Source organism: Otolemur garnettii, unplaced genomic scaffold (assembly GCF_000181295.1).
Source record: "Otolemur garnettii isolate 467f Iridium unplaced genomic scaffold, OtoGar3 scaffold00027, whole genome shotgun sequence".
NCBI lineage: Eukaryota > Metazoa > Chordata > Mammalia > Primates > Galagidae > Otolemur > Otolemur garnettii.
Window position 1 is genome coordinate 862,342 of NW_003852422.1, and position 14,298 is coordinate 876,639.

The following is a 14,298-nucleotide window of genomic DNA, read 5'->3' on the forward strand; positions in this document are numbered from 1 at the left end:
GTGAGAACAGTGACCACACTCCAATCATGGTAACCACACTCTGACTACAGTGAGCACACCAGGGAGCCACACTGTGAGAACAGTGACCACACTCCCATCATGGTAACCACACTCGGACCACAGTGAGAGCATGTGAGGATGGCCAGGTGCTTCTGGTTGTTCCCTCAGTCCTTCCAGAAAACCTCTTGGGTCCACAGGTAGACATAGCCTGGGACAACACAACTGTTACACAACCATCGCAGGTGATATGGAGTCTCCCCCAAATCCACAACAGAGACCCGGAAATCTAATGAGTGATGACGGCGGGAATGAGCTGTTAGATGAAAACTGAACTGCCCTGTCCATCATGAGAGCTTCACTATCACTGGGGAAGGCCTAAGACATAATATGCAGAAGTGTATGAAGGTACAAAGTTAAACTGATTAATGAATCAAGAATTTACTTAAACTTACCTTTATTCCAGAATATAGTGCTTTTCACAGTAGTATCAAAAATTAAAATGTTCTCATTTACCATACAGTCTTATCATTCAAATATGTATTTGCCATAAAATTTGAAAAGTAGCAATATATGAATGGCATATGTCCATAAATATTTTAAAATTTATATATGAGCGCCTCCATAGCTAACCACCTCCCTACACTGACCACTCCTGAAGCTGATCTGCTGTTCACAGACTGGACATGCACCACTGTGCTTCTCAGCACTGCAGGCCTGGTTCCTATGGTGACCACCTCCATGTGCTGACCAGTGTGTTACTTGGGGGGTCACCTTACAGAGGCTTTTCCCTTTGTTTTTAAAAAATATACTGAAATATAGATACATGACATAAAATTTACCATTTTAACCTTTTCTAAGTATATACAATTCAGAAGCATTAAATTCACTCATACTGTTGTACAGCCATCACCACCATTTCCAGAACGTTCCGTCTTCCCAACCTCTGCGCCCATTAAACTCTAACTCCCCATTGGCCACTCCCCCAACCTGTGGTAACCTAAGAAATGCTTTGCTTTCTATCTCTGAATCTGACTAGACCAGAGTTAGCAACATATGTAACTGGGATCACACAGGGAGCAGAGTCTCTCTGTGAGCTAACCAGCCGAGGGACAGTATCCAACCAGTCACTACAGGAGGTGTCCCCATGAGGAACGAGGCCTCCTGTACTGATGCAGACATGTGCTTTACTTTCTTGTGCAGCTTTTACCAGAGAATACCATATAAAATCATATTATCAAAATAGTAAAATCACACAGAATCAACATTTACTGTTTTCTTATGTTTTAATCATGCTTTATGAAAAAAGAACCAGTCTGGGTCTGTTTCTTATTCTTATTACAAACGTAAGTGGAGAAAGCGCTCCCAGCACTGGCCACACCACCCAGCACAGCTGGGCACTTTCCTGCTGCGGTGACTCCAGCTGCCTTATCAGCGCCCAGCGTCCTCTTCTGCTCGAGTCTCTGCAGCTTCTGTGTCTCCCTCACTTGTTTCTTCCAGTTCCTCAGCGGCTTCGTGCACTTTTATGCTGGTCTGCACTTCAGTAAATATCACTTGGCAATCGCTCCTGGGCCAGGTTCATTACAGGTTGTCACCTCAGCATCCATGGCCACAAAACCTTCAAAAGCTACTTCTGAGAATTCTGCTGTGGGAGATGGACTGTCCAATGGGGCCAAAATACTAAGCTCTCGGGTTGGTACAGAACCAATTTTCCTGAAACACTTCTCTATCATTTCTGGTTGAACTGTATTTTAAGCGGAAGTGACCCAGAGGACAGTACCCAGAGCAGTAGGAGAAGTTGCTGCCACAGGCGACCACAGGGGTGTGTTTCAGGAATGACCCACGGCAGAAGCCAGTCAAGGTAATGCATTTTAAGTGTTTTGATGATGCCTTCCTTGGTCAAGGGGTTGGATTGTTGAGGTCGTGTTTGGAGGCAGAAATTGCAATGTCACATTTGGAGACGAGTCACTTGTGGGTGGCCAGGACAGTTGTCTACTGTCAGTAGAACAGACCATTTCTTCTTCTTCATTGCTCAGTCAGAATCCCCCCGTCCCACTCCTCAGACAGGGCAGGCGTCATCCTTGCCACATGACAGGGAGGTCTCCTGCTTTCCTGTTCTTGAATTCCCAGGCTTTGCCGATTTACCAGTCACCAAGGGCTTTAGTTTCCCTCGGACTGAGCTAGTGCAAAGCAGAACTGTGAAACCTTCTTAGAAAAGTTTCATGCAGTTACGTTTGTCACTGCCCATGAAGAGGGTCCTGCCAGGCATCCCTGGAAGAGTCTGCACTTGTCAGGGTTAAAGATGTCGTCATCTCTGGAGCCTCTGGTGACATTCAGGAACTTTCTGACAGGCTCTTCCTCGACTTCCACTGGAACTGCACTCACGTCACCACACCAGACTTTCTGGAGATGTCATGTCACAGTTTAAATTTCTAGAGCAACCACTTGATGCTGGAAATCTGCCACCCCGATTCCTGCGAGAAGTTTTTGGCTCATTAGCCAGGAGATCCAAGCGTTAACTGCCCTCATTTGTCTGAACCAGCTTCCTTGAGGGAAGTTTCCTCCTCCTCCTCCTCCTCTGTAGGTCTCTGCTTTCCTTACTGTGTCTCCTCATGTTCATGTTTTTGGACGTTGCTAACTGTGGTCTTGCTGACACCAAAACTTTCTGCTGACAGCTCTTTAAGTTCTTTCCTTTGGGTGATCATTTCTCGATTAACTGCTAAACTTTTCAGTAACTGTAGGATGTACCTATAATTCAATCCTTCACATTGAAAAAATCTTCCCCTACACGTGATAAACAATACGATCTCAGGCCAAGTCCAACACATGGTAATAATAAAACATGATAAAAGAACTTATACTAAAGAAAAACTAATGCAACCAAAGGGCAGAGCCCACCCCTTCTACCCTAGTCAGGTTATAGAGGGTGAATTAATATTGTGTGTCACAGTCCAAGTGGGCAAGGTGCAACTTACAGAGGGGTCAATCTTCATTACAGAGGTCAGTCTTCATTGAGACATGGGGCACATGTCTAGTCCATGGAAACTAAAGCAGGTGGTCAGCTATGAGGTTCCACAATATATATTTGTGTGTATATGTATCTGTCATTGATGAAAGTGAAGAAAGCATCCTTATAATATTGATACATTCTGTTATCATGGCAAAGACTGAGAGCTGTAGGGGACTGGAAACATAACAACCATTAGAAAACTGAACTAATGCATATAACCAGTAAGCCAATAGTCATGATTAAGTAGAAATATATGCCAACACCCAAAGGTGAAAAAAAGGAACAAAGAAATGAGATAAGTAGAAAATAAACAGCAAGATGAGTGACTTAAGCTCAGCCACATTAAAAAATTAAGATAATGTACACTCTGACAACACGAATAAATAAAAAAGTAGTGCCAGCCTGTCTGTGTTGTTAACAAGAAACATACTTTAAAGAAACAGATACACAAAATACAAAATGATGAGAAAACATACACCATGCAAACTCTTATCCAAAAGAGCTATGGATACTGTAGTAGTAAAGGCCAAACTAGATGTCACAGCAAGGACCACCACCAGACACAACAAACAAGGGTCAGTTTAAGTAAAAACAGCAATTCTGAACATGTATGCAGCCGATACTGTGCTTCAATGTACATAAGGCAGGTACTGACATGACCAAAGGAGGAGCAGCCAAATCAAAGCACATGAGATCTGAAAACTCTTCCTCAGAAATTAAGAGAACAAATGGTAGAAAATAAGTAAAAACCTAAAATACGTGGACAGCAGTTTCCATTCCCTTGACTCAGTGGATATTCAGGGAACGCCTCCACAACAGCAGAACACACGTCTTCTGACGCCCAGGAGGACAGCAGCCTTGAAAGCCCACAGCACAAGTCACCACACTCACAACAGGGATGACACAGCAGCACATGTTCTGTGACCATAACAGAAGGAAGCGGCAAATAAATGACAACACACTAAAAAATAAACAAATACAGTTCCAAATAATCAAGGGGTAAAAGACCAAAAATATGAATTAGAAAATATTTTTAACTAGATGATAATGAAAATGTAGAATATCAAAACCTATATGATATAGGTTAAATAATGTGTAGAGACTTATAGCTCTGAAAGCTTATAAATAGGAAAGAATAAAGTATAAAATCAATGGTCTAATTTCTACTATAAAAAATTAAAAAAGAAAATTAAACATAAACTAGGTAGGATGAAGGCCACACGGGGCAGAGAGCAACACAGAAAATGGACAGACAGCAAGGAACTCCATGGAATCAAAACAAAGCCTTTGAAATGATCAATGAACAGACAACTCTCTGGCCAGACTGAGGAGAGAGAGAATGTAAATTACTAGTACTTGGAAAGAAAGACAGGATCTGATGACTATCAAAAAAAAAAAAACTATGACGGACTATTATAAATTTTACACCATTTATTCTGTCAGCTTACATAAAATAGAAAAAAATCTTTGAAAAAGCACAAATTTCCAATCAACAGGAATTAATTAGCTCTGTATAAGGAAATTCAATTCATAATTAAATATTTTCCCAAGTCATGGACCCGATAGTTTCAAGAGTGAATTTATTCAACACTTAAAAAAGCAGCAATACCATTCTCACGCTGATCTTAAACGAACTATTTTTTAAAAATACAGGAGGCAAAAAGATTGCCAAATTTCTTTTATATGACAGGATGCCTATCAGACTAGAGACAATAAACACTCTTTGTGAACACTGCCATAAAAAGTCCTTAACAAAGTAGGGGACTCAGCATGCCCACACAGGGTCTATCCCAGAACATGGAGTGCTGTGCCAAATACAAAAACAGCCCAGATAATTTATCATGTTAATCGATAAAGGAGAAAAGCCACAATCACTTCTATAGATAGACAAAAGCTTTTCAAAAATCCTACACCCATTCATGAGAAAACCTCTCAGCAAACTAGGAGCAGAAAGAACTTCTTGGGTCTGAGGAAGGGCATGATGTACATGGTGTAAACACCCACAGCTGTCCACACGCAAAGGCTCACCGTTTCTCCCCCCAAAACTGGAAACCAGACAAGGACGCAGGCTCCATGACTTCTATCCAGCACTGTGCTGGAGACCCCAACAAGGTCATATGCAAGTGAGAGAAGTGGAAGGCCGTACAAACACGCCGGAGTAACAGAGCTCAGGTGTCTTCTCTGCACACCACAGAGTCAGGCAGACGTAACACTCTAGGGATTCTACATAAAAGCCACTGGAAAGACATGAACAGACATTCACCTAAGAGGATATGCAGATGGCAAAAGAGCACATGAAATAATTTTCAGCATCATTAGCCATTATAGAAATGCAAATTAAAATGGGAATGAGATCACTACTCCCTTATCAGAATGACTAAATAAAGAATGATGACAAAACGGAACTTGGCAAGGATACGAAGAAACCAAACTCCTCGTCCCTTGCTGGTGGGACCGCTCATGGAGCAGCCACTCTGGACAACAGCATGGACCACCCTACGACCCAAGAGTCCTTGTGTGCAGGCCTCCCCCATGCGTCCACGGTGACCCTGGGATGTCACAGCTGCCCAGGGTCCCCAGGACTGTGAAGGGCAAAGTCCGCTGGTCCGAGTGGGGGAGGCAGCACCAAGCCTCCTCCAGTGCACTCGTCAGCTGCTGGAACTTGCCTTCCTCCACAACCAAGTGACACACAGTATCCCACAAAATCCAAACCACCACAGACCACTGACACACCGTAAGAACAGGTCACCTGACTGGCCTGCTGCCCTGCTGGGAAGGAGAAACCCTGATCCCAACAGTAGCTTGGGAAGTTTTCAAAAAGAACCTATGACCTGATGACTGATGGAAACTATGTGACGTACAGAGGCTAGACAGGAGAAAGAGAAATATTTCTATGTGTCTAAGAACGAGAAAATTAAAACCAAGATATAGCTTGCATGTATCTGGTTTTACTGTTATTAAAAAAATGAGAAAACACCACACATACACAAAAGCATATATGTAATTCTTAACTGGAAAGGAGAGGAGCAAACAACCAAATAAAAAAATATAAATTTATAATAAGCATGTCAAGGAAAATTTCAATCCTATTAGTAATTCAAGAATTACAAATTAAAACAATGAACTGTCCACGTTTAATCTATCACACTAAAATTTTTTCTTTTATATTTACTTAAAAATTTTTTTAAATAATGCCTCATAGCCACACAATGCTAATTATAAAATGCTTGGTACATTTTTTCCTACAATAACCTAGAAATACCTGAAGCTTAAACTTGTGACTCTATCTGAAACACAGAGACTCACTTTCCAGACACCGTCTCGGGATGCTTCCATACGTGTCCACAATGTGGGGGGAGCTGCTTACCGGTCCTCCCAGCCCCCGTGAAGAAGGGGACAGGGGCTGATCAGCTAGGAAATGTTACTCTCCAGCCAGGGGTTAGAAAGCTGTGACCCGTGTACCGCCCCACAAGGTAAAAATGTGTTTCTCATTTTTAAAGAGTTGCAAAAAAAAAAGGAGGAGGAAGAGAAGCAAGAGGACAGTGGACAGCTCATAGCCCACGTCACCACATGATGATGGACACATGGGCCGAGAAGGAACAGTGAACCCTCCCAGTGTCTACACAGCCAGGGGAAGATTAAAAACATGACAAGGGATGACTTTCATCCTAAGGACCACCTGAAATACAGGCAACACGAAATACCTAAATAATCAAAGTATCTGTGAAAGTTACACATTTCAAACACATTTCGCTTCCACAAGTCCAGCGCACACGAGATGAGGCGGCTCTTGCCAGTCATGCTAATTAACCATGAACCGTATGCAACACACGTGCCTATTCCTACCCTAAGTCAGTCACACTTTTTGAGTCAAAGGTCACTCAGGGACTTCTCCATCTTCTTTCACTCTGCACTGAGTGTTCTCACATTCAGAGTGATAGGACACACAAACTGACATAAATACATACCAGGGGCCATAACTGAGGTTTTCCCTGGGGAAAAAAAAAAAAGGACATGTACCAGGAGACTCTCGACATTTATGAGAGATCTATTTTAGAGATCCCTCAAAATACAGAAGTCCACAATTACCGTTCTCTCCTATCCACTCCTATGTATTTTCCAGATATAAAGAAAAACTCAGCAAAGGTGGAACAGGAAGTCTAGGAGCGCCTCTCCTCCTTCCCGAGTTTGCGACACAAGGCAAACTCCACTCCCTCCTAATCAAGAGGGTCTCTGCGCTTCAAAGGAGAAAGCCAAGTCAACAGGCTCACCTTGAAGGCCAGTAAACCATGACTGACTTTTAGTTTTCCAAAACAGCATCAGAAAACCTACTGGGGGCAAATCAGTCACTCAGAATGGGCTTGTCTATTCCCTGCGAAGTCCCCTGAGTGCCACACCAACAGAAAGTTCAGACCACCTGAAACCAATCATGTGCTAAAGCACCACAGAAACTATTCTGACATGCTTCCCAGTGATCCTTCAGAGGAATGAAGAACTTGTAAACAAATTCTCCACGTAGTAACCACACTAGGCATCACCAGCGAAAGCAAAGCGAGGGCCCAGTCAGGATGCTGCTCACCCCCAGAGCCGGCAGGCGCTGTGTGCAGCTCACGGCCACCTTCAGCTTCCAGTCGGTTTCACCATCTAGTTGATCCGTTCGAATAAAACATGAACCTTAGAAGGAGAGAAGAAAAATTCACCACTTTCGAATTGTGTTACTCCTGACCTGCAGTATCACCAGAGCACCATTCCAGGCACAGTGGGACACAGACGATAGATCTACATATTCTCAGGAACAAAATCCTTAAAGCCTTTATTTTAGATGACATAACTTGATTCACAGAATAACTCTGCTGAAAAGATACAGGTTGTTAAACGTTTTAATCAATCACTTATTTCCTACTTTGTGTTCTTACCTATTCAGGTTAAACCTTAAATAGTTCTTTTGGAAAGACTATATTAGTCATTTCTACCTTTAATCCATGTTTTAATAATGACAAAATAATAAGCAGACACACAACATACTCAAGACTGTGCAATGTTAACTTGATAACGAAATATCAGATTTATCACCATAAAACATGCTCAATAATGAAAGCAAAGCTAAAATGCTAAAATCCAGAAAAGAGCTATTACATACTTATAAGTTTATCAAATTTTAAATATGGAAAACTATTAAATTACAAAAATCCATTTCCTGTTTGACCACACTACCATCCTGCTCCTCAGGAAGGGACATGTACACAGGGCTGTCCATGACAGCATTGTTTGTAACTATAAAATTTACTGTAAAACAAAATGGAACCAAAAACTGGAGAACTAGTGGAATAAAACAAACCATATGCAGTAGTTAACAAGAAGGGGAAAAAAGAAAGACAAGAGAAGTTCAATATACTACTGCAGAGAGATTTCTAGGACAGCCAGGCAGAGCGCTGTGCCCACACGGCAGCACTTCGTGGTTAAGCACAAAGGAGGGGGAGAGAGAATCCATGTGTCTGTGTGTGTGTGCAGGGGCATTCCATGGTCGTGTGCCACATGCACACAGGGGTTTATGTGTGTGTGGACGTGGAGCTGAGTGCCTATGTGTATCTCTGTATTTGTGTATAGCTGGTCTGTATGTATGTACATTTTCTGTGTATCTGTGTGTACCACGTATCTTTACACATGCATCTGTGTGTGTGCAGTTGTGTACTTATCTGTATACATCTGTCTTGTGTGCATGTGTATTTGTACATGTATCTGTATGTGTGCACACATATCCCTGTGTGTCTATGAGAGCATCTGTACTACCTGTGTGTGCACATGTGTGTCTCATATGTGTGTGCCTATGTGTGTGCGGATGACACCTAGAGATGGAGGGAGGGAGCAGAAGGAAGTACACTCCTGTATTGCAGACTGGTTAGTGAAGACCCTGGCCACCCATAAACACCAATGAGTACAGTCCCAAGTTATGTCCATACTCTCTAGCCAAAGAAAACTTCCTAAGAAAGAAAACTTCCAGGCAGTGCCCGTGGCTCAGGGAGTAGGATGCTGGCCCCATATACCAAAGGTGGCAGGTTCAAACCTGGCCCTGGTCAAAAACTGCGCGCACACGCACACACACACACACACACACAATTTAAGAAAGAAAACTTCCAGGGGCTGGATATGGTGGTTCACATCAGTAATCCTAGCACTCTGGGAGGCCAAGGCAGGTGGACTGCCTGAGCTCACAGGATTGAGACCAGCCTGAGCCAGAGAGAGACCTCGTCTCTAACAATAGCCAGGCGTTGTGGCAGGAGCCTGTCATCCCAGCTACTTAAGAGGCTGAGGCAAGAGAATCACTTGAGCCCAAGAGTTGGAGGTTGATGTGAGCTGTGACATGACAGCACTCTATAGAGAGTGACCAAGTGAGACTCTATCTCAAGAAAAAAAAAAGAAAGAAAACTTCTAGATAACACCCACTCCACTTCATCAGAATACCAGGGTATAATGCTTGCAACATTGTAACTATAAACTTTTGTGACCCACTCCCTTCCCCTTCATAGGCACAGTGAGGAGCCATACCCAGCTCTCTGGGACCACTGTGGGGCCAGAGGAGCCTGCCCCATTTACCTGGGTCAGAGGTCTGATCAACTCCTGGGGGCACCTGTTGGTTTTTCCCAGCAGCCTGCCAAGTTCGTCAGGGTCCTGCTCTGACGGCTATTGAGTGGGGACAGCCCTACATTGTGCACACAGCCTCCCAGCCATGGAGGCTCCAAGCCTGGATCCTCCCAGTCATCCAGGATTCTCTGGGAAGCTTCTGGTGGGGCTGCTGTTTCCTCCCTTTGGACTGGTGGCCACCAAGCCCCCTAGTTCCTCAGCCATGTTTTCAGGCACACACTTGGCTCGGCTTTGTTTCAAACGAAGTCTACAGATAAATTTGCAGAGGTCTCAGTCCACAGGGCTGTCCCTGCCATGGCAAGAGCCTCTGGGCCACTGCTTTGGACTTGGGGCCAGGACAGCAGCAGCTTTATCAGAACTAACACCTGCTCTTGAAGCAACACTGGGAATGGCACTGTGATGGAAGCCCCTCTAGGAGTGTCCCCTTTGACCCACGAGTTAGCAGGATGCTCCAGTGACTGTTGGCCTGTCACCTGTGAGTGGGAGCTGAACAGCAGATGGGTGACCCACTGTCCAGGGACAAGCATCCCAGGAACAGGGTTTCTGTAACATGGGTCTGGAGAAAACAAGACAGCAGCCAGTCCCCCCAGTGATGCCAGACCGTGGGCTTAGCCTGGGAGCCTCAGGAAGGTGGAGCCAAGAAACCCTGGGCTACCTGCACATGGAACCAGCTCAGAGAGAGGCAATGGGTCACGGCTCAGCTGCCACAGGCACAGTTGGTTCTTACTGACAAAGGAGGGCTCTGAAAAATATCACAACTATTATTTTACTTCTAGAGACAGGGTCTTACTCTGTCACCCAAGCTGGAGTTAGGTGGCATTATCACAGCTCACTGTAGCCTCAGTTCCTAAGCTCCAGTAATCCTCCTGCCTCTTGAATAGCCAGTACTACAGGTGCCACCACCATGCCTGGCTTAAAACAATCGCTCTCAAAGATACATAACTGAACACTTAACTTTAGAGATTCTCTTCAGTGAAGAAAAAAGTCCTCTGGCTCGGCGCCTATAGCTCAACCGGTTAAGGCGCCAGCCACGTACACCTAAGGTGGCGGGTTCGAATCCCCAGCCCGGACCCGCCAAACAACAATGACGGCTGCAACCAAAAAATAGCCGGACGTTGTGGCGGGCGCCTGTGGTCCCAGCTACTTGGGAGGCTGAGGCAGGAGACTCGCTTGAGCCCAGGAGTTGGAGGTTGCTGTGAGCTGTAATGCCACGGCACTCTACCTAGGGGGACAGCTTGAGGCTGTCTCAAAAAAAAAAAAGTCCTCCATAGGTTTCCAACGAGGTTCATTCATGCTTGGCAACTCCCTGGAGACCTCTGTGGGTTTCACAACTGGAAGGAGGGTGGGGACGCTCCCAGACCTGGGGCATGGCAGCTCGGACACCCTCACACCCTGCAGTGGACAGACCCATCACGACCAGGCGCAGCTAGTGCTGGAGGCAGGAGCCCCAGTCTAGAGGTGCCACCCGAAGCCCGGCTCCCTCCACAAGGTCCTGGCCCACGCCCCATCTGCTTCCTTCACCCCAGCAAGCTTTAGCTTTTATCTGCACAACGTAGGCTCATCTTGGAGTTCTGCTGTAAAATCAATGAAAGCCTGCCACAAATGGCACATGCTGGGAATTCGTTAACTGGTAATTAATCAGTTCTCAGACATGAAGAAAGAGTTAAGGTAGGTAACATAAGAGCTCAGTCCAGGGCACCCCTCTCACAGCTGAGCCATCATAAAGTGGGTCCCTGCAAATGCCCACCTGGAGACCCCACCTCCCTGTGCCCCCAGGGAGCTGCTTCCGCTCCTGCTGCAGGTTTTCTTGCTGCTTTACTCCCCCAAAATATCAAATATTTTTCTTTCCCAGTAGATGTGTTTTCAACCAATCATAATAGCCAGCAATTCAGTCTAAAATATGTCCCCACTGTGCGACCACCTCACCTCATCCCTTTAACTACTTTGTATCCTGGGTATTATCCACTGTCAAGTTAACCTGGGAGAGTCAGAGAGGTCAACTTGCTTTTCTAAAGCATAGTAAGATTGAAAGCCAGGAAAAGATTCTCCAGTCACCTGCTTTACCAACTGAAGATATTTCTGAGACACCTTAGTCTCATCATAAACACTCTGAAAAATATACCTAATTATTTATTAAAAATGTATCTACTTATTAAACTTTGTTTATATTATTTATAAAAAGAATTAGCCAGATACAGTGGCTCAGGCCTATGATCTCAGGACTCTGGGAGCTTGAGCTTGAGCTCAGGAGTTTGAGACCAGCTTGAGCAAAAGTGAGACCTTGTCTCTACTAAAAACAGGAAAACTAGCAGGGCATGGTGGTGGGTGCTTATATATAGTCCCATCTACTAGGGAGGCTAAGGCAAGAGGATCACTTGAGCCCAAGAGTTTGAGGTTGCTGTGAGCTGTGACACCACAGCCTTCTACCCAGGAGAGAGCAGGAGACAGAGTCAGACTTCGTCTCAAAAAAATAAATAAATAAATAACTATGGCAAGGACAATACTGTGTACAAGCTCACTGGTTTCAGTTAAGAAGCAGTACGAAAAGCTTGCAGTGCATGTTATTGTAAAGTTACATCTTTTTTTCAAGATAAAATTTTACCTCTTAATATATTTTTGTGTATATAAACTCTGATATAAAAGTAACTGAAACTAAACTAGATCCTACACTCCACATGGCACACTGTGACATGCCAATGCCATTCACTTTGTTTTAGATTTGCTTTCTGTTATATGCAGCAAAAGTAGATGAAAATCTTCCTTCCACACCTGACAGGTGGACATATTCAGGACTGCTATACTGGCAGAGATTTAAAGATTTTTATTATAATAAACAATGTACTATATGGGTTTTATAAAACTGAACTGAAAACCAAAATAATTTTTTAAGTATTAGTAGATAGCAAAAACTTCTTAACTTGTATGGCCTCATAAATAAAAAAGCTTAAAATAATTACTGAAAATCACACAAAAAGAATTTCTAAAACTAAGAATTCTTTATTGAAAGCAATATTACCACATAAATTTTACACAACTTGAAATCTATTTGGTCCATTTTATAGAGAGAATAAAAACAGCATGAAAGGGCCCAGGCAAAGTGGCTCACACCTGTAATCCCAGCACTCTGGGAGGCCAAGGCAGGAGGAAAACTTAGGCCCAGGAATTTGAGACCAGCCTGAACAAGAGTGAGATCCTGTCTTTTTATTAAAATAAAAATTAGTCAGGCACCATGGCAGGCACCTGTAGTCCCAGCTACTCAGGATGCTGAGGCAGGAAGATTGCTTTAGCCCATAAGTCTGAGATTGCTGTGAATTATGATGACGCCTCAGCACTGTAGCCTGGGCGACAGAGTGACATGTCCACTGTCTTGAAAAAAAAAAAAAAACAAAGAAAGAACCATTGATTTCTTAATATGACAGAAAAAATAAAACTGAGCACTATACAGACACATGGTTAATATAAACTACAGCAAGGTGCTAACTTGGACCTGCCAATCACCTTCCAGGGATACGTGTGTGCACTGTGTATGTTTTTCTGTGGGACAAAGTGATAATTCTTAACCTGAAACCCTCAAAACAATAAGAGTCTCACAAAGAGTAACTCTCCCCGCTACAAGCCACACAAGGCAAGACCAGGGGCAGCCTTCTTTATCCCAGCCTCACACCAGAGGGCTCCTCACTCCTCCTGGCCTCGTCTTCTACTCAGGCTCTGCTCTTACTCTGCCCTCAAATGACGCGGGAAAGCATGGTCATGAGGCCAGAGGACTCCCAAGGCTGCGGTCAGCCAAGCTTAAGCAAGGCATTTGCACTCTCCAGCCCTCAGGCCCCTATGAAAAAAACAGATGACTATCTTTCACATGCTGAATTTTTGCTTGAGACATACCTTCTAATACAATCTACACAATCCTTTCAACTAATTACCCAAGATCATTTCAATATTTGGAATATTTTTAATCATACATAAATATATTTATACCACAATCATTAAAGAGGACATTAGTATAATAGCATCTCCCAAATTCAAATATTTTGTTATTCAAACATTTAGCTACAATGACCAAGAGAAAAAAGGTAAAGAGCCAACATATTAATACAGAATCAGGAACAAAAGAGGAGAAATCACCACCAAAACTGCAGAAATCATAAGGATTATGAGGGAACAAAGAATAGTTGCATGCCTACACATTTAGACAAGAGATAAAAAATAAACAAGTTCCCAGAAAGACACAAACTATCGAAACTGACTCAGGAAGAAACTGACAAGATGAAGACTTCTAACAAGTAAAAAAGCTGCTGAATTAGTGATGTAAAAAATAAAAATCTACCTCAAAGTAAAGTCCAGGCCCACATAGCTTCATGGGTGAATTCTAGCAAACATTTAAAAACGAATTAATAATTCTTTAGCAACTCTTCTAAAAAATAAGGGAGGGAAAACTAGTATTGCCCTGATAGCAAAACAAAAATAACACGATAAAAAACAAAAGCAGAACCATAAACCAATATATCCTGTATGAATTCAGATGCAAAACTCCTACCAGGACACTAACAACTGATACCCAGCAGCACGTGGAGGAGCTCTGCCCCCACGTGGAGGTATCTTCTGTAGGTGGCGTCTGCAGCTGAGATCCACAGGGGATGAGAATCTGAAGG

The 14,298-nt window shown here is 43.5% G+C and overlaps 1 protein-coding gene across 2 annotated transcripts in view; it reads right to left on the minus strand.

Moving 5' to 3' along the window:
• ATP9B (ATPase phospholipid transporting 9B (putative)) overlaps positions 1–14,298 on the minus strand; it is a 244,444-nt gene that overhangs the window by 165,784 nt on the left and 64,362 nt on the right. For both annotated transcript variants that reach the window (XM_003788391.3, XM_003788390.3), the window contains exon 8: positions 7,587–7,681. In XM_003788391.3, the coding sequence (XP_003788439.1) occupies positions 7,587–7,681 (95 nt within the window). The remainder of the gene's footprint in view (positions 1–7,586; positions 7,682–14,298) is intronic.